Raw genomic sequence first — 20,471 nt, 5'->3', positions numbered from 1 at the left:
CTGCAACTCCATATAAAGCCTTTTAACTGTGTGATTACTCTGCCATCTAGCTTCCTGAACTTATATAGCTTTCCATGAGACTCTCCTGGGACATATTAGGGCGAAGCTCTGCTCTGACTTAAAATGCATTGTTTTAGATCACTTAACAAATTTTCAATGATGCTACACACACACACACACACACACACACACACACACACACACAGTGGCAAACACAAGAAGCATGATATCTCCTCCTTAACAGAAAGAAGTTCTTATTTGAAATGTCAGTCAACAACATTGTGAGACCCGAGTCAGTTGAGATTTGTGTTTGTTGAAAAGAAGGAAGGAAGGAAGAAAGAAGGCAGGAAGGCAGGAAGGCAGGAAGGAAGGAAGGAAAGGAAGGAAGGAAGGAAGGAAAAGAAAAAGAAAGAAAGAAGTCAATGGAACAGTATTTTTTCTTTTCAAGAATCTAGAATGCAGATTTTAGATTTAAGGTAAGTGAGGTTAACGTGAAAGGCCAAAAGACAAAACATTCTTGTGTGACTAAATCTCTTATTTGAGTAAATCATATACATTTAGTTGAAAAAAGAAAGCCTTTTCTAATAGTCAGTTTATATTCTATAACAGCAATTTCTTTAACCTTGCTACTCCCAGGTTACCAAGAATATTATCTACTACAGAAAGGTTATTGTCCCTAGAAAATGGTGACATACACCTCAGGAAATGAGGGGAAATCTGATTTGGACTGAACCTGGGTTCGAGATCATATTAAAATGTTGTTCTTTACATAAGCATTGTAATGATAATAATGGTCTTGCATGATCCAGGACTCAGTGAACTATACTGGATACAAAATGTTGCGAAATTGTCATCAGGTCGAAAACTTTCTGACTTTTCTTAAGGTTTTTTATAATTCAGCCTGGCTTCACAAATCATTTTATCGTTCAAGTAATTTTTAAAAAAAATAAATGTTTGAGATAACTGGAGAAAAAATGGTGTTCTTTGGTAAAGTCACCAGTCTCAGAAGACAAACATCCTCATTTCCTTCAGGCTAGAGGACCATGTTACGAGCAGAGTATGAACACATGAGTAGTTGAGTAGAGACAGCCTATTTTCACACAGAACGGAACCTGAATCTATTCCTATAAATTTGCTCCTTTGTGATTAATGGATTTGTACCACAGTCCTGATGTTCTACTATGTTTTGCCAGAGTGTTCCTACCCACACACACACACACACATACACACACACACACTGAAAAATCTTCCTATTGAGGCATCTGGTTCTAAAACATTTTCAGTTTAGAACGAGTAGGGGGAACAAAGCACACTTCTCATTCCGCTCCTTCCACCCATAGAAAAAGCCTGTTTGCATCTATTAGCAAATTTATTGTATGGCCTATTTTTGCCTCTGCTCTTTTAAATCCATTTTGAACTGATCGTAATATCTTACTTATTCTCTCATTAATTAATTAGTTATGTCTATAAGAGAGTCATAAATCATTTTTTTTTATAATTAGCCTCTAAGAGAACTTATTTTCATTCCAGGAAGTTTAGGAAAAGAGTGGAAATCAGGTAGCAGGAGAAAAAAGGGCTATATATCCCTTTGGATTTCTCTGAACTTCCCAGACTCAGTCTAAAAGAGAGGCAACACCATTATCCAGCCAGGGTTTCAGCCCCAGCTCTGAGCCTGAGTGTCATTGAAGGGATAGCATATAGGCCCAGGGATCCCTTCGATCTCCTAGTTCCCTGATTAAACTAGCTTTGATGAATTGTGCCTTATTCCAGCATGGTCACCACACTCAGATACCACATTATAGACAAATTGCTAAGCACAATTACTTCTCTTTTCCTTAAATAAAAATATTCCAAAAACAAACTCTTTCATAACATAGACATGGAAATTTATACAACTAAATAATTTCTAGAGTTTCCCTAAAACTAAGACAACTTTGGGGGGGAAAGCACCTCAATTTATTTAACATCCCTTAGTGCTTTGTCTGCAGGGAAGTGTAAATTAAGATCTTAAACTTTGAAATCAGACAGCCTGAATTCAAATCTCAACTCTACCTCTAAGCAATTAACCCGACCTCTCTGAGCCTAAAATTTCCTTATGTGTAAAATGAAAAAATAAGCTATTCTCTCTGAGCTTTCGTGAGCATTTCAAAGTCTCTGGCAGAGACAGAAGGGTACTAAACCCTTAACAAATGATATTGTTATTATCATTATTATTATTTTCTACATTTCTTTTATATAAAACACATAATATCTTACAATAATAAACAGGCTAAGAATTGAGCCTGAAGACTTTGTGATATAAACAAAAAAGAAAAGACCACTTTTTATTACATTCGAGACCTACTCCTGACCCCATTCCCAAAGTCTCCTCCAAGGTCTAAGCACCACTTATTGTTGGTATATCCAAGAGCATTGCAACTTTATGTTCACCATAGAAAGAACAGATTAAGAATGCCAGAGTTCCAGCTCCATTTCCCATCAAGATACTGAACACATGAGGACTTCTGGCTCCCAGATCAATTCTGGAGGAGCTATAAAGGGAACTATAGATAATATTTTGAGAAACTCTTGGGGAAATGTGAAACCAAGGGTCCTTATGACTTGATTAAATTGTTTTAAATCCTAGCTCTAGATACCATCTCTCACCCTCTCTCTCTCTTCTCCCGCCTCCCACCCCGACCAGAGACCTAGCCTTTTTCCCAGATAATCAGCAACCACAGAAGCAGCAGAAGACAGTAGCCCAGACCTGACAAATGGCCATGTGGTCTGGACCTGTGGCAAGCTAAAGATAACATTTTGACCTAAGTTATGCTTCAGCTCCTACTCCCTAAGGTGGAATAACCCCCTGGCTTCTTTCTCATGAGACTGGACAGAAGGACGCCAGAGCAGACCTGAGCTGTCCTTTAAACCTGAAAAAATGATTCATTACCCTTACCTCACCTCTGACCAATCAGCACAGAACACGACCTTAACCCCTACCACGCAGTGTCTTGTGAACTTGCCCTATATAATCTGTAACCTACATGCCATCAGAGAGCCAGGTCTCTGAGCACTAGCTCACCTGTGTCTCTGGGCTCGGTGCCATTTCCTTAAATAAGCCTTTACTTTTTTTTGGCTGAAAACCCCTTGTTTGGCTTTGATGCGTGCAGACAAATAAACTCCCTTTCAGTTGGGTAATAGATGGAGGGACGGAGTGGGTGGGGAGGTGGGAGGAGGCATTTTATTCAGAGAAAGGAAGTATTCCTATTTAGCTGTAGAGAGAATATAGAGAGAGCCACTGGGGTTTATAGGAAAGGGGGAAAAGAACTCTTCCTCTTCACTCTCAAGTTCAATAACTGTGGCCTGCAATTAGAACTGATAAAAGATGTTATTAACAAGAAGAAAAAAAGAGATTTAATTATGTATAGTCAAGGAGGTGGCTAAAATTTGGGGGCTTGTATACCATCTTCAGCTAGACAAAAGAAAAGGCATTTTTCAGCTTGGAGGGAGTTAAGAGGGTGAGTTATAGGAAAATTACCAAGAAATGTATGCTAAACAACGGTTTTTTCGTAAGGTTTGTGTTAAACAAAAAAACTTTCATGGTCGAAAGCTTTTCTGAAAGAAGGGTTTTATTGAGCCATGTGCTAGCCAGAAAAAGAACCAGGTCTTAGGACATGCAGTCTAAACCACCAGCAACATGGTTAGATGAAGAAGACAAAAATGTCTGCCCTCCTGGAGTCGATGTTCTCTCTTATACATTATGTTTCGGGGAAGAAAGATGTTGTTTAGAAAGAATTTACACTGGCTACAGGAAAAGGTGAAGCAGGATCAGTTCTAGAATAGGTGCACAGTCCATATGGAAGAAGTATGAACTACTTTTGATTGGTTGCGGGCAAGAGTGCAGAAAGTTCGTGCATAAGCAGGAAGTGGTGGCATCTGGTGGTGAGCTATTTATTTTTAGATGGCTACCTCAAGTTGATTCAAAGCTCCAACATACATACATTCAGGAATGTTAAAAGTCTTTTGTTCATTGGCCCCCAGCTATGAACTGGTTAATTACTCATCTCTTTCACACTCAAGCCTGCTGTAATTTAGCACATCTCAGAATTTTTCTCTTATCATTTGTTATGCAGATTTAAGTCTGTGCCTTCTCCATCCATGAATTGTTAAGAGTCTTCCTCCTCCTTATTGGTATGGAAAAGGGAGACACTTTTTTACAAATAGGAATTTCCTTTATAAATGTAAATTTCCGTTACAAAAAGAAACATGCTCTCTTTTCAAAGCTTCTCCTATGTCCTTGTTCCTCAAGATAAGCAGCTCAAAATAATCCTTATGCCAAAGAGGCATATTCTGGTTCCTTTAGAGTTTTGTTTTTGCTTTTCCATCCTGTCTTGGGATATTCCATTCATGCCTCTGTGTCATCAGGATTGACTCAGACCAGGATGCTGGCATCCCCAGAATTAGAATCAGGTGGCACGAAAGTACTGCATAGATAAGGAGCTGAGGAAAAATGGGTAGAACCTCACCAGCCTTGGTGCTTTTGTATATCTATTATATTATACCATACTGTAACATGGAGGTGTGTTAACCACTTAACTTCAGTATAAAGGTTAAAGGACAAGGGTATCTAAAATAACTATAGCTAAAATAATTTGTTAATAAATACACAATATAAAAAGGTAAATTGTGACATCAAAAACATAAAAGGGAGTAGTAAAAGGGTAGAGTTTTTGTATGGAACTGCATTTGAGTTATCAGCTTAAAATGTATTGTTATATCTATACCATGTTTTATGTAAGCCTTACGGTAACCAATGTTGTAGCCGCCAGCCCCCGAAAGACACACGGACCACCAGAAATCAGTGAGTTATAGGAAACACGCTCTTTATTCAGCCAGCTGTGTCTGCCAGGGGTACGCAGATCCCAAATTAAGCAGCCCCGAAATGTAGAGGTACAGGATTTTTAAGCCCTAAATCCCATTCCTCATTCTGTCTTAAACACAAAGGTCTATTTTTCTCCTATTCACTACCTGTCAACCCACAGGTCAGGTGTGCAAGCAGGGGTACAGAAGCAGAAAGCTTATTGTTAGAATGCTATGTTCCCATGGGTGATAGCCTATGTTCCCATGGGCGATAGCCTATGCTCCCATGGGCGATAGCCAAGCAGTAATTTTCCAGCCAGCACACCATAAAGCAAAAACCTACAGTAAATTCACAAAAGATAGAGAAGAGAATCAAAGCATACCACTATGGAAAATCATCAATACACAAAGGAAGACAGCAAGACAGGATGAGAGGAACAAAGGAACTACAAAACAGGCAGAAAACAATTAAGGTGGCATTAGTAAGTCCTTATTTATCAATAATTACTCTAAATGTAAATGGATTAAATTCTCCTATAAAAGACATAGAGTGGCTAAATGGGTTGAAAAAAGCAAGACCCAACTATATGCTGCCTATAAGACACTCACTTCAGCTGTAAGGACACACACAGGCTCAAAGTAAGAAATGGAAAAAGATATTCCATGCAAGTGTAATCCAAAAGGGAGCAGGGGTAGCTATACCTACATCAGACAAAATAAACTTTAAGCCAAAAATGGTAACGAGGAGACAAAGACGGCCTGGGTTGTACAGAATTCTGTCAGTCCTCAGGTTCCCAAAGAAGCATTCCCTCAGGGCCATGAAGATGAACCAGCTTTTTCTCTTCATCTGTTGTCCTCCTAGGCACTCTGCTATTTGCAATAACATGGATGGACATTGAGGGTTTTATGCTAAGTGAGATAAGTCAGACAGAAGAAGACAAATTTCGTATGCTGTCAGCTACATGTGGAAACAGGGGAAGCAAAAAAATATGTCTTTTGGGGGATATCGGTTAATTACAAGAAACAAAAGACTCAGGAAAAATCTTTGACCTTCTCACTAACTGCCTAAAAGAACTTGCTCCAGAAAGAGAGCTGTCATCATAGACAACTATGGTTTAATACGAACTAGTATGTGATCGACAAGGAGGAATCTACCAAGGCCCATTTGATCAAAGTCTTCTCTGTGTCTCATTGTTACAAGTGGCACAGCAAATATTTACTTACAAAACAGCTGCTTTTCCATCTTCATGTGAATTGCTTCCCTCCCCTTTAACATCCCAAACCGCAAGCTGCACCCCCCATCCGTCTCCTTAGCGACTTGGGCCCCATATTCTTAGGGAACCCTGTATATACATACATACATAATAAATTTGGACATTTCTCCTGTTGCTCTGTTTCATGTTAATTTGATTATCAGACCAGTCAAATGAACTTAGAAAGATATACAGGAAAATTATTTTTCTGCCTCTACAAAACTAAGAAGCTAAACTCATAGAAACAGGGTAGAATGATTACCAGTGGCTGGGGGTTGGAGGAATTGGAGAGATTCTGGTTAAAGGGTACACACTTGCAGTTAGAAGATGAACAAATTCTGAGGATCTAATGCACAGCATTGTGATTGTGGTCAATAATATTGTATTCTATACTTCAAAATTGCTAAGAAACTAGATTGTAAATGCTCTCGCCACAAAATGAAACAATAATTATGTGAACTGCTAGGAGTGTTAGCTAATGCTCTATGGTGGTAATCATTATAATATATAAATGTATCAAATCAACACATTGTATACCTTAAACTCACATATTATATGTTGATTATATCTCAATTTCTTAAAAAAGAAATTTAGAATGGAAGGATGTCAACAAAAGGTAATACATGACAAAAAAAGGTAATACACGACAAATACACAATATTTTTGTCAACAATTCTCTCTATGAATAATGTTTTCAACTCTGACCCCTTGACAGTTTTGTTTTATTCACTTTTGCTTTTCCTCAGTGTGCTGTCCCAAGATTGAGTGGTCAATCACCTCAGTGTTTTAATTTAAGAAATGGAACATCCCTCTATTTGTGTCCCTAATGCTCCTGGATCAAGAGCCTGGATGTTGCGAGGACCACTTGAGCAGGGACAGCAGCAATGAAAATAGGGCACTGGTGTCCATAAAAGTTCGACCCCTTGGGATGCCCAAGACACTCATTTCATAGTGCTTTAAGATTGTGCTCCTAGGAACAGCAATGCCCAAAGGGCAAACACATCCTTCAGGCCCCTAAAGCCATGGTCATTCCAGCTCTGGGTGACTATCTGACAGACCAACAAAAATGAAATATGTGCTCCTAGCATGTCCAGCTGCTTCTTGGGTCCTCAGATGGCTGGAGGATGAGTCATGCATCAAGTCCCCAGCCTTCAAGGCCCTGCACCATCCAACTATCTGTGCACTTTTACACATTTTATACTTTCAACACTTCAGTGAGGTAGATGTAATCATTATGCTTATTTTATAGATGAGGTTATTGTCTTCTAAAATGACCCACAGTTCATTGGCATTTTGTCATTAAAACAATTATCCAACTAGTATGCTTAAATGTGAGAATTTCTCACTAGGACAGTAAGGGTTATTTTGGGTGATTAGATACTGGTGTAAAGTAGCTATTCACAGAAATATAAAGTTGTTGAACCTCCAGTACCATGCAAGAAGAGATTTTGAGAAATATTCTTGCCCAGAGGTTGTCACAGCTGGATTAGATGCTTATCTATCCTACTTTACAGCTCTCCAGAAATGAGACTTATCAGTTTTACCTCCTGACTGCTTTATCTTCACCTCTTTCCATCTGTACTTTTCTTCTCCCTCATCTTCTGAGAAGAGTTAGCCTTAGTCTTGCCCAATCAGAGTCCAGGCAGGCACAAAGATTCCTCTCTTGGATCAAGCATCATGACGGCACGATTTGGCTTAGGCAAGGCCTCAAAATCTAGTGCCCTATGCAATTATAAAAAGGCAGAGGCTATACACGGAAGGGCCAATTTCTCTCAAGAAATTTTAGACATTGGCTCGTTTTCCCAGAGTGTAACATTAAAAGAGGTAGGAAATAAACATCCTGCAGGTGGCAAGGACTCCCAAATGTGACTAGTATCTGATGTAAAGGCAGCCTTGTTGTGGATGTCCTTTAATATGTGGGATTTGTGCTAACTCCAGTAGTTAGTGCCAGAACTGAATTTCAGCACACCAGTAGAATACTCTCAAATTATTTTTATAAGCTTTTCCCACCCACTGCTTAATTAGTATATTCTTCTCTTTGTGAAAACTACCCGAGTATCTTGTGGTACAATGAAATACATCATAGTTCTTCCTAGCAAAATAAATGGAATTTTTCATTTAACAGTTTGTGACTCAGTGGCAGGGTTTTCAGGAATTAGTCATTATCAAGGGGTTAGATTATTTAGAAAATCTATAATGAAAAACCCAGGTTAGGAGCAGACATAGTCATGATTTGCTCCCATGGTAATAAAAGAAGCTAGAATAATGCAGGAAGCAGATAATAGACTCCTGACCATACAGAAAACTATAAAGGAAATTGTGTTTAAGATTACCTATCAAAAACCTCCCCCAAAAGTTCAAAATATAAATTTGTTTTCATAAACCCTTTCCTGTTGTGATTGACTGAATACTGTGCTGGATGCGTCCACACTTAATCTTCATGAATGGCAATAGGATTTAATTAGCATCAAAGGAAAAACAGATGCACAGATGTCGTCATAAAATTGGATTTGTGGGTATGTGAAGAGAATGCAAGGCAAACTAGACTCAGTCTATGAAATTAAACTAACTAGATTGCCAAGAAACATGTCCCATTTCTTATTTTGTGTTTGTATTGATTTGTTTGTGCTGCTATGAATGTTTTATCATTCTATCAACCAGTCCTTTTATATTATTTAAGAAATAAAACCTCTTTTAGCATTAATACATTTTTCTTTATGGGCAATTGTTAGTTATAGTAACCTACATACCTGGTTCCCTGGGTAAAGGCTTATTGATTTTCCTAGCGCCTGCTGTTAATATTTTGTTTGGCGATGGAGGCTCAGCAAGTCTACACAGGGGAGCTGTTTACATGATCAGTGGAATTATTATCGGGTTGTATAATGTGTACCAGGCTACTGGTACTTACACTCTTACAACTTTATTAAACAAAGCTGTTCTTTCCTTTCATTGCTGCATCTAAAACCATAAACACACCCACAGTGATTCTACCCTAAAATTTGGGTTATACACAGTAAGTTGTTACAAAGGCAACTCCTTGAATACGGACCTGTCCTAAAATGTGTTCAGAGTTTAATGGGATCCTGCATAACTGGCCTGAAAACCACTGTAATACACAAGCAAAAAAGGCGTAATTTTTTCTCTTAACACTAGCCTCTCTCCCCCTTCTCCAGATACTTCACTTCCTCCCTTCCTTCCAGACTCTGTCCATGGAAATTCACTCTATTATTTGTTAATGCTGTTAACATTTTAAGGTTATCAGAATAAAAATTACAATAAACAGCTTGGTGGCAGCCTGCTGGGCTGATCGTGAGCTAACCAAGGACCTCAAAAACCCAATCAGGAGTCACCCATAGGGAAATGAGAAGGCCTGAGGAAAGGAGTCCAGGAGTGACCAGGTGGTATACATCAAAGGTTGGTCATTCGGATCCAGAGCTTTCTGAAATGTGTCCTTCAGACTCTTGGGTAAGAGTCCACTTTAAGTCCACCCCAGCCACCTACTAGAGCCAGAGATGTTTCAGTCCTTGCCCCAGATCAGTGGTTCTCCAACTACATAGGCAGGCAGAGATCTCTTTGAAAGCAGAAAGACTTCCAGGTGGACAACAAGAGTAATAGAAATAATGGTTGCGGTGGTGGTAGGAAGGGTGATGAAGGGATAAGGAAGGCACTGCAGCTCTACAGGCCTTCAATACATCTGTTGGGGAACCCAGAATTTATGGGTCAGAAGATCCAATCTCAAATCAGCTCAAGGGAGTGGTCACCATAGACATATATAATAGGCTGAATTTAACTAAAGAATTTTCAGTAAAAAAAAAAAAAAAAAAAGCTTTAAAATTATCAAGAGCATTAGCCATGTAGCTAGCTGTCAAAGGCAAGCATCCCTGGTATTTGTTAATGGTGAAAGATGGCCCATAAAAAGTGCAGCAGCACTAAAGACCAGGCAAATTAGTCATTACCAATTCTGCTCATTTATTCAACAAATTTTCACTGCATGTCCACCCTGTGAGACATACTGTCAGATACTTTCAGGATCTGGACATAGTGGAATTCAGAAAACCAAAGGTGGCTCTAAATCACGCCCTATAAGAAACAGTTGAAATAATCAGGAATGGTTAGCCTGAAATAAGATTCTGGGAGAACATGAGGCCCTCATGCTTATATATTTAACCTTTTTTCTTCCGTAAAAAAGATGAGACTTGTCTGGTACAGGACCACAAAGAATATCAATGTGTGCAAACCAATGGAAGGAAATCCTTACAATGCTAAGAATGAACCTCCTATCAGAGAAATCTGAGAATGAGCTGTTCAGGGAAGAGCAGAAGCCTAATTAGCAACATTGGTACCTGGGGCACTATATACTATGGATATCATCACACCCCTAAATCTGACTGCTTCAATTCAAATCACCTAAAGGCAATCACTGCTAACAGACTAGTGTTTTCCTGTGCATTTTTTAAGTGAAATTATACTATACAACTTTCTTTTTATTGAAAATTATTTCTCTAGGGTATTTTACAGACTACCAATATTTACCAAAGCTTTCCCTAACTATTGGACATTTACAGTTTAGTGGTAAGAGTAGCTCTCAAGACACACTGCCTGGTCTAAATCTCACTGTGCTAACCTGGGAAAGTTAACTTATTCTTTGTACCTCAGGTGCCCCATTTGTAAAATGGGGGTTGTACCTGACAAAGTAGCATTAAAGCTAAAGCAAAGCAGTAACAATAGTGCCTAACATATAACATGCACTCAACTTTACCAATATAGGTAAAAGCCTAAAAATCTGTGGAGAAAAATTGTGACTTTGAAGTAGATTACTGGGTGTTCATGGAAAATGCTTCATCTAGCGCTCTTGGGGTAGGTAGGACTCTGATCCTTTGGGTTTGAGCTATTTTACAACTCTGAAAGTTTACATAAATGATACTTGTCCACAGACACACGAATTGTCAGGGTGAACAGTTATTGACTTCCCTCCCCTGTAGAAAAAGCCAGTTTTACATTTGCTTGTAAATTAATTTCAACATCCTTGATTCACCTATTGTGATCCTTTGAATTCTCCTATAAAAAGGTGGAAACACCTTACTGGTTTCATTAGTTAAATCTTTGACAGGATGGATCCTTGAACAAGTCCCATTCAGCCCTAATTTAATAATTCGAGAAACCCAAACCTAATGTTTCAATGCTCTATGCTCTAATGGTTAGACCTCACGGGATCTACCATTTTTTGCCATTATTGAACCCTTACTAGGTAATTTAATTCAACTCAACAACTAAAGGCATCATGCTATGTGCTGTAGTAAATATGTAGTAAACATGGTTTTCATATAATTGATTGATCTTTAGGGACAAGTGTTTTAACTTTATAATGTGTTTACAAGTTAAGAGCATTAGCATAGACAGATGTCAGACAGATTCAAATTGCAGGGTGGTTTGATCCCTTTATAACTTGGAGACTGCAAAAACAATCTCTAAGCCTGTTTCCTCAGCTATATAAATATATAAAAGATATCTACGGAAACATTCTGAGACTTGAAAAAGGTAATACACATAAAGCACTTTGCATACAGTCTGGTACATACATTTTAATACAGAATCTTTATGAGCAAGTCATTCAATCCCTAGCAGAGAAACCAGGTCACCTATTCACACGTCTTCTCACCCACTACCACCAGACAGACAGGCCAGATCAGGCTCAGGAGTGTTCCCTTCCACACATTGCTGAAGGCAACGCACAATTCTTACAAGAACTTTAACATGGGGCCATCCTAGACCAGCTCATCCGTGAGACTCATACCAAAATCAAACACATCTTATGTCCCCGTTTACCTGTGTAACCCTGAGAATCTTTGTTTTGCATGCAATCTCAGGTCCACTCCAGTTATGAGAAACTTTCCTACATCCTCTTCTTCTTCTCCCAATATTCCACCTGGTTACCCTGACTGAACCCTGACTCTTCCCTTAAGAGGCTTCCCTAGCAACTGCAGTTTACCATCACCTACTCCTGGGACTCAAGGTTAGAAGTGGTGAATTTTAACAAAGCTCTTCAAACTTAAGCTTCAGTGTCCTTAACTTCCGTGAGCTCTTTCTTAGGTCCTGGGAAGTATACCAGCAATGCATTCAGCAAGTTCTTAAAAATTTCACATGATTTAACAATTGGTTAAAACATTTTTTCCACTCCAGCTTCCCCTTATTTTCCTTCTTGACAAGTGACATTGCACTGATAAATTCTATCAGAGGAACATGATACAGTTGATCACTTCCTGCTTAGCTTCTAGTATACCACTTTCTTGGTCCTCCTTCGGTCTACTTTGCTGAATCCCAGCTGTTCCTGCAGCTAACTCTGAACAATCTTTTTTGTGTATTTATTCCCTAGACTTTAGGGCTTAGATTTCATCCAATCATGAGGATGAGATCCCAAAATACCAAATACCATTCAAAGTGAGGACAAAGTTGTGTATCCAGTCTCAAGCTCCCATGATTTCCAGATGAACTATTTGAGAGGTCCACTAGACATCTTAACATTTCGAATATAATATGCCCCAAACTATTACTCTTCTCCAAACCAAATTTTCAGTTCTAACTCAACAGCAATTCTAGCCTTCCAGATACTCAAGCCGAAACCCTTGGAGCCACCCTTTACTTCTCACATCCAATCCTTCAACAAATCTTGTCATTTCCACCTTAAGAAGTCATTATTGATGACCTCAACCACTTTTAACCTAGTCCAAGTGAAGATTACTTGCCTAGTCTATTCCAATAGCCTTGTTTCCCTGTTTCCAACCTTGCCCCACTAAAATCTATTTTACCCACAAGATTCAGTGAACGTTTCAAAAAACCAGTTCATGGCACTGTTCTCCAAATGGAAGCTTATCTCAACAACATCGATCCTACCTTTCAGCTTCTCACTACTCGGCTCCAACCACAACTTTACTGTTCCTAGAAGGCTGCAGAAGATCTCTCCACCAAAGGATCTTTGCTCACCTAGTAAGCACCTAAACCACATCTAAGCATGGCTTCTCAGCAAACAATTTTTAAGATCATAATTTATACAACCTCCTCTCACCCCTCCAAATGCTAAGAAATTTCTGCTTTTCTCAGCAATCACACATCTGACACATATATCAATCACTGCTCCCTTCCACATACAATTGAGCATTTACAAGCTTTCATGCATTAATTATCCCAAAAGCTAGGACTGCCACCTCTAGGCAAATGCCCAAAGATTTGTGATAGCCCCTTCTCAAAAGCATTTATCAAGTTTAACTGCCACTGCCCCAGCTCACTACGACTCAGTTACCAATGACAGTTTGTCTCAAGTTATATGCCGGATGATCCTATAGTAGTTTACATAACCAAAAATGTTTTGAAACATAAAAACAAAACTGGCATTTACCAAGAGTTCAACATGAATACTTTTATATAACCAGGGGTAAACAGGCCACAAATTTTGAAGATCAATCCACTGAGAAGATAACAGCAAAATTTTAAAAGATTTCTATGATCATGTGACTTCCATTCACAATCAATAAAACACTCATAATTGAAGTTTTTATTTTATATACAAAGAGCTAGCACTGTTTCTGCAGATGTCTGGAATGACCCATTCATGGAAGTCCACTTAGTCCAACTGGAAAAAAAGAAGCACATAGAAAATGAATTAATTCAAATGCTTTAAATAGTCATTTTACTCTCACAAAAACTGGCTCATTATAGAAAAATGGTTTAAACTGGAAATCCAAACCCAAACTATTATCAAGATCTCAATAGTTTAAATATTTACTGAATGCCTACTACAAAAGCTGTCCCACAAACCTCAACAATGACACTTTAGCCTGTGATTTTTAGTATTCATATTCTCACTTCCCCTCTCGAAGAAATTTCCCCATAGAGAATCACGATTTAAAATGATCTTTACCAAAACTCAAGATGGTTATTAACTAGGTAATTACAGAGCTAGTACTTTGGTACTCAATGTATGCCAGACACTATTCTAAGAACTAGTCAGTCACATATTAGCTCATTCAATTAGCCTCTGAGAAATCCAGAACATAAAGCTAGGGAGTAGGCTTGAGTTTTCTTATTTGAGATACAGTACTTCCCCACTATATTATTAATCTTCTACATTGTAACACCAAGCATATACTTATGTTTTTGGTAAAGGGTAAAGTCTAAACTCAAGATATTTTGTCTGCCACAGAGATCTATATCCGGTCTAATCCATCAACACAAAAACATCTATTTTTAACAGGGACGTTTTAGGTTCTACTCAATATCCTAAACAAAATAACTATTAATCAGATCAATGTATGTATCTCTAAGGGCCAATAAGGAATTAGTTTTTACCCTAAAAAACTGATTATTAGGAGCTAGGAGAAGTTTCACAAAAACAGTAATTTTTCTAGCAACCATTCCGTTCATAGTTCACAGGCAGAAACAGCTTTAAATGACTTGATCTGTCTGAATCTTCACAAGGTCTATCTGGCTCTAAACCTCAAGTTCATTCCAGTATATGACACTATCCAACACTTCAGGGCAGTGGTCAACACAAATATTTGGCTGGGAAATGTCTAGGCACGATTAAAAACATATAATTTAATTTTAGCAGTCCTGAAACGTGAATAATTTTACCCAGCATAATACATGGCACCTAAAACTGGCAGAGCTGGGTAAAAAGGTCTTTAAAAGACTATTTTTAAGGTCTTCACTCCTCCCCTATCCTATTAATCTGCACTGTCACCTGCTGAGAGTTTTGGCAGATTAATAGGATAGACTTAACTAAAACAGAGAACGGTATTAGCCTACTGCTCACAGTAAAGAACTACCCGCACACACGCTGCCCACAAAAACGAAAAGAGAGTATGGCGTCTGCGCACGCGTACCTTAATGAAACCTATATCCTTCGCGTACTGACGGAAACACTGGCGGCACATATTGAGGCCGTATTTCCGGATCAGACCGTGCCGGTTTGAGCAGACGCGGCTGTAAAGAGAGATGTCATTACGACAGATCGCAGAAATTACAGGATTCCGCAAAGAGGGAAAGGGGAGAGGGGTTCCACCGACCGCACCGCTGGCCTTCAGGAACCCACTGGAGGCCTGTAATGGCGACAGTCAGGGCTCCAATTCGGTCTTCCCCTTCGCGCCGCCTGCAAGCGCCTCTACTTTAGAGTTCAAGCAGCGTTGCGCCCCAAGCAACCCTTCCCTGAAACCACATTGTCTCTCACCAAGAACGAGACCCCTGGCCGAATTTTCTCGGATGGCTCCAGTACAGTTGCTGATGACCCATCTTGCTCTCTCGGAGGCAACGAGGCAAAAGGAAGGACCTAACGCACGCATGCGTTCTTGAAATTTTGGGGACAGTTTACCCAGAATGCAGTGCTGACAAACGACGCGTGCGCAGTGTAGTTACGCTGTTTCGCTAGAGTAGCGCGAAGGTTTGGAAGAGTTCCAGGGCAGCATAGCGGATGACATCACCACAGCTCAGGCTCTAGTGCGCTCTCGCGCCGCCTCCGTCCGCCGGGCGCGGTGGCGCGCGCCTGTAGTCCCAGCTACTCGGGAGGCTGAGGCAGGAGGATCGCTTGAGCCCAGGAGTTCTGGGCTGTAGTGCGCTATGCCGATCGGGTGTCCGCACTAAGTTCGGCATCAATATGGTGACCTCCCGGGAGCGGGGGACCACCAGGTTGCCTAAGGAGGGGTGAACCGGCCCAGGTCGGAAACGGAGCAGGTCAAAACTCCCGTGCTGATCAGTAGTGGGATCGCGCCTGTGAATAGCCACTGCACTCCAGCCTGGGCAACATAGCGAGACCCCGTCTCTTTTGAATCAACCCTCGGGAATGAATTTTGAACTCTCAAAATAAATGTTTTTACGATACTACTGTCCCTTCATTGCCTGAACCCTTTACGTTCTTTTAATTAAAATTCTACTCTTGAAAAAAAGACTTTGCCTCAACCTCAGCACTGACACCTACTGGGATAAATTGACAAAATAACTTAGAATCAGCTGTAATGATTAGGAGTCAACGGTAGGAGTTTGTATTTTGTTAAAGAGAATACGTTTTTAAAATTGTTTTTTTAATCGACACAGCCCTAGAAATACACCTACACCATTCCAGATGAATATTGCGTGATTTAATATTTAAACGTAGCTAGTAGAGTTTAAAGTGAAAAACAAGTAAATGTGCAATGTATGCGGCTTTGACCAGGTGATTTCAGGACAAGACAGCGACTAAAAACCAAATGCCTTCTCAGAATCTGCTCAAAGATGTCTAAATTCCACATGGTCATTTATGATGTGTCTAGATAAACGAAGCTGTACATGGCTCTAAAATCAAAGCTTTACCTGTAAAATGTAACCATGAATAATCTAGGAAACTTTTACACATGAACTTTCAATATTAGAACTAAAATACAACACTTCTAAAAGGTTGTGTTTCTTCAGTATTCTGGTGATATGCCCCTCCCAATCATTAAATTAGGCACTTCATTACATATGAAGGAAGTAAGCAAATGTGACTTGGTTCCCGCCCTTACAATTTGCAAATGTAATGAGGAAAACAGGATTATTTTAAAGCCCTTCCTTCCAGTTACTACTTTGTGACTCTGTGCTGTGTGTACCGCTAAGTAGAACACTCCGTATTCAACATTGGGTGTGGTTATGGAATTCAAGAGGAGCAAAGAGAAATTAATTACAGCTTGGTGCATTTCCGGGGTCTTAGAGGTAAACCTTGAAGAGTAGAATTTCTACAGGCACCAGTAGGTGAAGGGAATTCCGAGTGAGAGGAAGAATTGAAGCCAAAGAATGGAGTTAGAAAAGACTTGGGGAAAATGAACAACCTTGTGTAACTAGAGTGGAGGATAAACAAATGAAAAAAAAAAAAAGCATAGTGATAGATAAGATTTAAAAGGTATTTAATTTTAAATCCGCTCTGTAGAGGGTCCAGTATCAAGCTTCTTCAGTTTTCCTGGAACTTGTATCAGTCATTGATATCTGGTTAACAAAATCCATATGGCTCTCAAAAGCTAATCTAACATTTGCCCACACCTAACCCTTCTCAGGCCTTTCTTAGTTGGTCTTTCCTAGGTTGTCTCAATAAAAGATTACAATGGTTCTGAGATCAAGTCCATAAATACTTTCAGCACTCTAATATATAAGCCTTTGGACCCAAAGTTGGAACTCATTTAAAAGCAAAAACAAAAAGGACAAAAAAGAAATTAGTTACTTGAAAAAGCTGTTCAACTAGCTTGATATTCAAGTCGTTTTTAATGTTTATTCTGGTCTTGAAAGTTATTCTTGAGATATTACAAAACTGCAGTTGGGAAGCTGTATTTCCTCTCAGCTTTAACGTAATGCGGCACCATCTGTCTCAACCAATGAAATTATCAATTTCTTTTTCACTAAGAAGCTTAGAATACAGCTTTAAAAGTCCATTTTTACCCAGTGTTTATAAAGAGCTTTTAGTTTAACACTGCACTCTTCTTACAGATTCCTAGTGCTCTTTTGTATTTGCCTTTTAAATAGTTTTTTAAGACACATTTTCCCCGAATATAATACCTAATGAGCTTGGTTTCCTTTTTTCCAATACAGTGAAACTCAAGGAAAAGAAAAAATGTGCCATTATCTCCTTGCCCAGATAACTCCTATTAATATTTTTTTTTTGGAAAAAAATAAAATATACATAACATTAAAACATCCTACCAGTACAGAATATAGACATAATTTTTTAATTTGAGCACATCAGAATGGTCTGCATGTGCTTAACATCTGCATATTAAGACACTATTATTCAAGATAACTCCTATTTTCATCTCAAATTTCACAATTATCTGGGATTGTACATCCAGAATTTCATAGTTTAAAGAACTTCATTTCGCTCGAATTCCTTTCACTTTCAGAACCTTTAGGAATAGAATCATACTTTATAGTTGAAAAACTCTATTTTGCCATAAACAAGGCTTAAGATACATGTTTTGCATGTTTAGCTATAGAAATGATATGTACACTTTATTTTCATCAGCCATGTCTTTCCAGCTGTTCAAAATTAAGTCATTAATGATTTAAAGCCCAATGTTTAATACTCCGATATACATACATTTCAACAAATATTGCTATTTTAATTACTTATGTGTTCTAAAGTAAAACATACACACATAAAATAAAAGTTTTTTTAAGTAAGGCTTTCTTCAACCCACACCCCTATTTCTTCAGTCTTTCCATCCAGAATAACATATTATCAGTTTTGGTGAGGATCCTTAAAGAAATATCTATCTTTCTATGTACTCACACACGTATGTGGGCAAATCCCTTTACTCTTTGCAGCCTCTATACCTCTCATGTAAAATGAGAGAATTAAATTAGAATATCAGTAAACTATGTATGTGTGTATCTATATGTACATATATGGACACGTAGATGTATAAATGTGTCCATATACATGTTTGTATTTATATGAATTTTTATATCTCTCTTCATTTTCCCAAACAGAAGCATACCAGACCCACTGTTTTTACAAATAAAGAGGTCATAAAGCATCTTAGAAGTATTTAAAAGCTATGGAGGAATATATAGTAAAAATAGGGCATGAAGATGAAACATCCTTGGGTAAATCTTTTTTTGCATACTTACATCTATATTTATATAGTATATTAATAAAACAAAGTATGTCTGTATATTTGTTAACTATTTTAACTTTATTTAGTTTAGATGTAGTTTACCATTAAAACAAAAAACTCCAAGATGTGGTCCCAATGTGCTAGGGCAGATAAGTCAACTATATATTGTGTCAATTAATTGTGATCTCGGACTTTAAGAATATGACGTGACTGTTTTTACTAGCTCGAACCTATGGACCCTGGCTGAAACAACCACCTGGAAAGACATGGCTGATGAAACTGAAGTGTACATATGATTGCAATAGCTAAATATGTAAAATATGTATCTTAGACCGTGTTTATGGCAAAATAGATTTTTTTTTAAGTTTATGATTCTATTCCTAAAGAAGATACCTATTGAAAAGGGTTAGCTGGGCTAAAATTTAAACGCAGAGCCTAGCAGCTGTTTCTAACACAGGGCACTCTCACTTCTCAGGGAGAAGTCTGCACTGAACTGTCTGCCTGCACTGTTTCTGCCATCTGAGCCAGCCTTTATAAGAGTCCTGAAATTGTATTTCAACTAATAGGGCTGAGGCTTTTTCCATCCAATCGGAGCTGTGCAGCCGTAGCCCAACTAGCATCTTCACTGACCAATCAGAGCAGGTCTATTCGAACCAATCAGGACAGTGCTTTTTGGACCAATCAAACTTTGAAGATTTAAGAGTCCTCCTTTATGTGAGGACAGACCAATCAGGGATTGGGGCAGGGGTTTTTCTCTCTATATAAGTCATCTCCCTTGTGGCTCCAAGAGAGTGTTTTCCTTTTCTATTGGAGGTTGGGTTTCCCAGGCTAGAGCTGAAACACCTACCCTTGACCCTGGTGGGGGAGGGTTGCTTCACTGCCTTTCTGCCTCTTAATTAAGTTGTAACACTGTTAAGCTGTTCTCATAGCCTTGATGCATCACAATTGAGCTATTTGCACTGAGTAAAGTTTCCTTCATCACCCCACCTCAAGTTGGGGAATCACCCCATCTCAAATTGGGGATTCCTGTTGGTGTTGAATTAGAGCCAACAACCATTGGTTAGCAAACACAAGTGAGCTACAAACCAAAGGGAAGAAAGTTTCCTATGACCATGAATGAAGGGAAAAGTCAGAGTTAATTATCTGTTGATTGCCTGGTATATGCCAGAAACCTAGGGAATAAAAGGAATGAAAGGTTATTGGAGTGGATTTCCCCACTCCCAAAAGGAAGATCAAGATGTTAAAAAAAGCTTATTAAAAACTGAACCGGATTTTGAAAGATTAATAGAATTAATTAGTATGAACAAAACAGAAAAGGGAATAAGAACCAACTTGACAGGAAAAATAAAATCTATATGTTATTTTTTTGGTTCCTTTTGTCAAAACCTGTAGCCCAATTTAACATTCCTTGTGTATTTCCATATCTAGTCAGTCTGCAATGCAAACTAGCTTGAGATAATTGAGGGTAGGGAAGGTTAATGGGCAGGCTTTATTTGAATGATGGTAAAGAGTGTCAATGTAAGAAATGTCCAAACATGTAGAGAATTTTGATAAGTTTATTTGAGCCAAACTGATGACAATTATGAGGAAGCAAAATCTCAATGGATTAAAAAAATTCTCCAGTCTATGGCCATGCTACCCCGAACAAGCCCGATCCCATCTGATCTCGGAAGCTAAGCAGGGTCAGGCCTGGTTAGTACTCGGTTGGGAGATCACCTAGGAAGACTGGGTACTGTAGGCATAAAAAATAAAATAGGATCGTAGGTTGACA

General features: G+C 38.7%; 1 protein-coding gene and 1 pseudogene across 1 annotated transcript; one reads left to right on the top strand and one right to left on the bottom strand.

Annotated features, from left to right (window-relative positions):
• Positions 1 to 13,486: 13,486 nt before the first annotated feature.
• RPS29 (ribosomal protein S29) lies at positions 13,487 to 15,475 on the bottom strand. The gene is made up of 3 exons (XM_006922687.3): positions 15,316 to 15,475; positions 14,972 to 15,071; positions 13,487 to 13,719 (listed from the first exon to the last, which is right to left on the bottom strand). The coding sequence occupies exons 1-3, from the start codon at positions 15,375 to 15,377 to the stop codon at positions 13,711 to 13,713; spliced, it is 171 nt and encodes a 56-aa protein (XP_006922749.1). The 5' UTR covers positions 15,378 to 15,475; the 3' UTR covers positions 13,487 to 13,710.
• Positions 15,476 to 20,322: 4,847 nt separating this feature from the next.
• Positions 20,323 to 20,441, top strand: LOC112471724 (annotated as a pseudogene).
• The last annotated feature ends 30 nt before the right edge of the window (positions 20,442 to 20,471 follow it).

The sequence above is a fragment of the Pteropus alecto genome, unplaced genomic scaffold (assembly GCF_000325575.1).
Source record: "Pteropus alecto unplaced genomic scaffold, ASM32557v1 scaffold38, whole genome shotgun sequence".
Classification (NCBI taxonomy): domain Eukaryota; kingdom Metazoa; phylum Chordata; class Mammalia; order Chiroptera; family Pteropodidae; genus Pteropus; species Pteropus alecto.
This window is presented reverse-complemented; position numbering and strand designations above follow the sequence as displayed.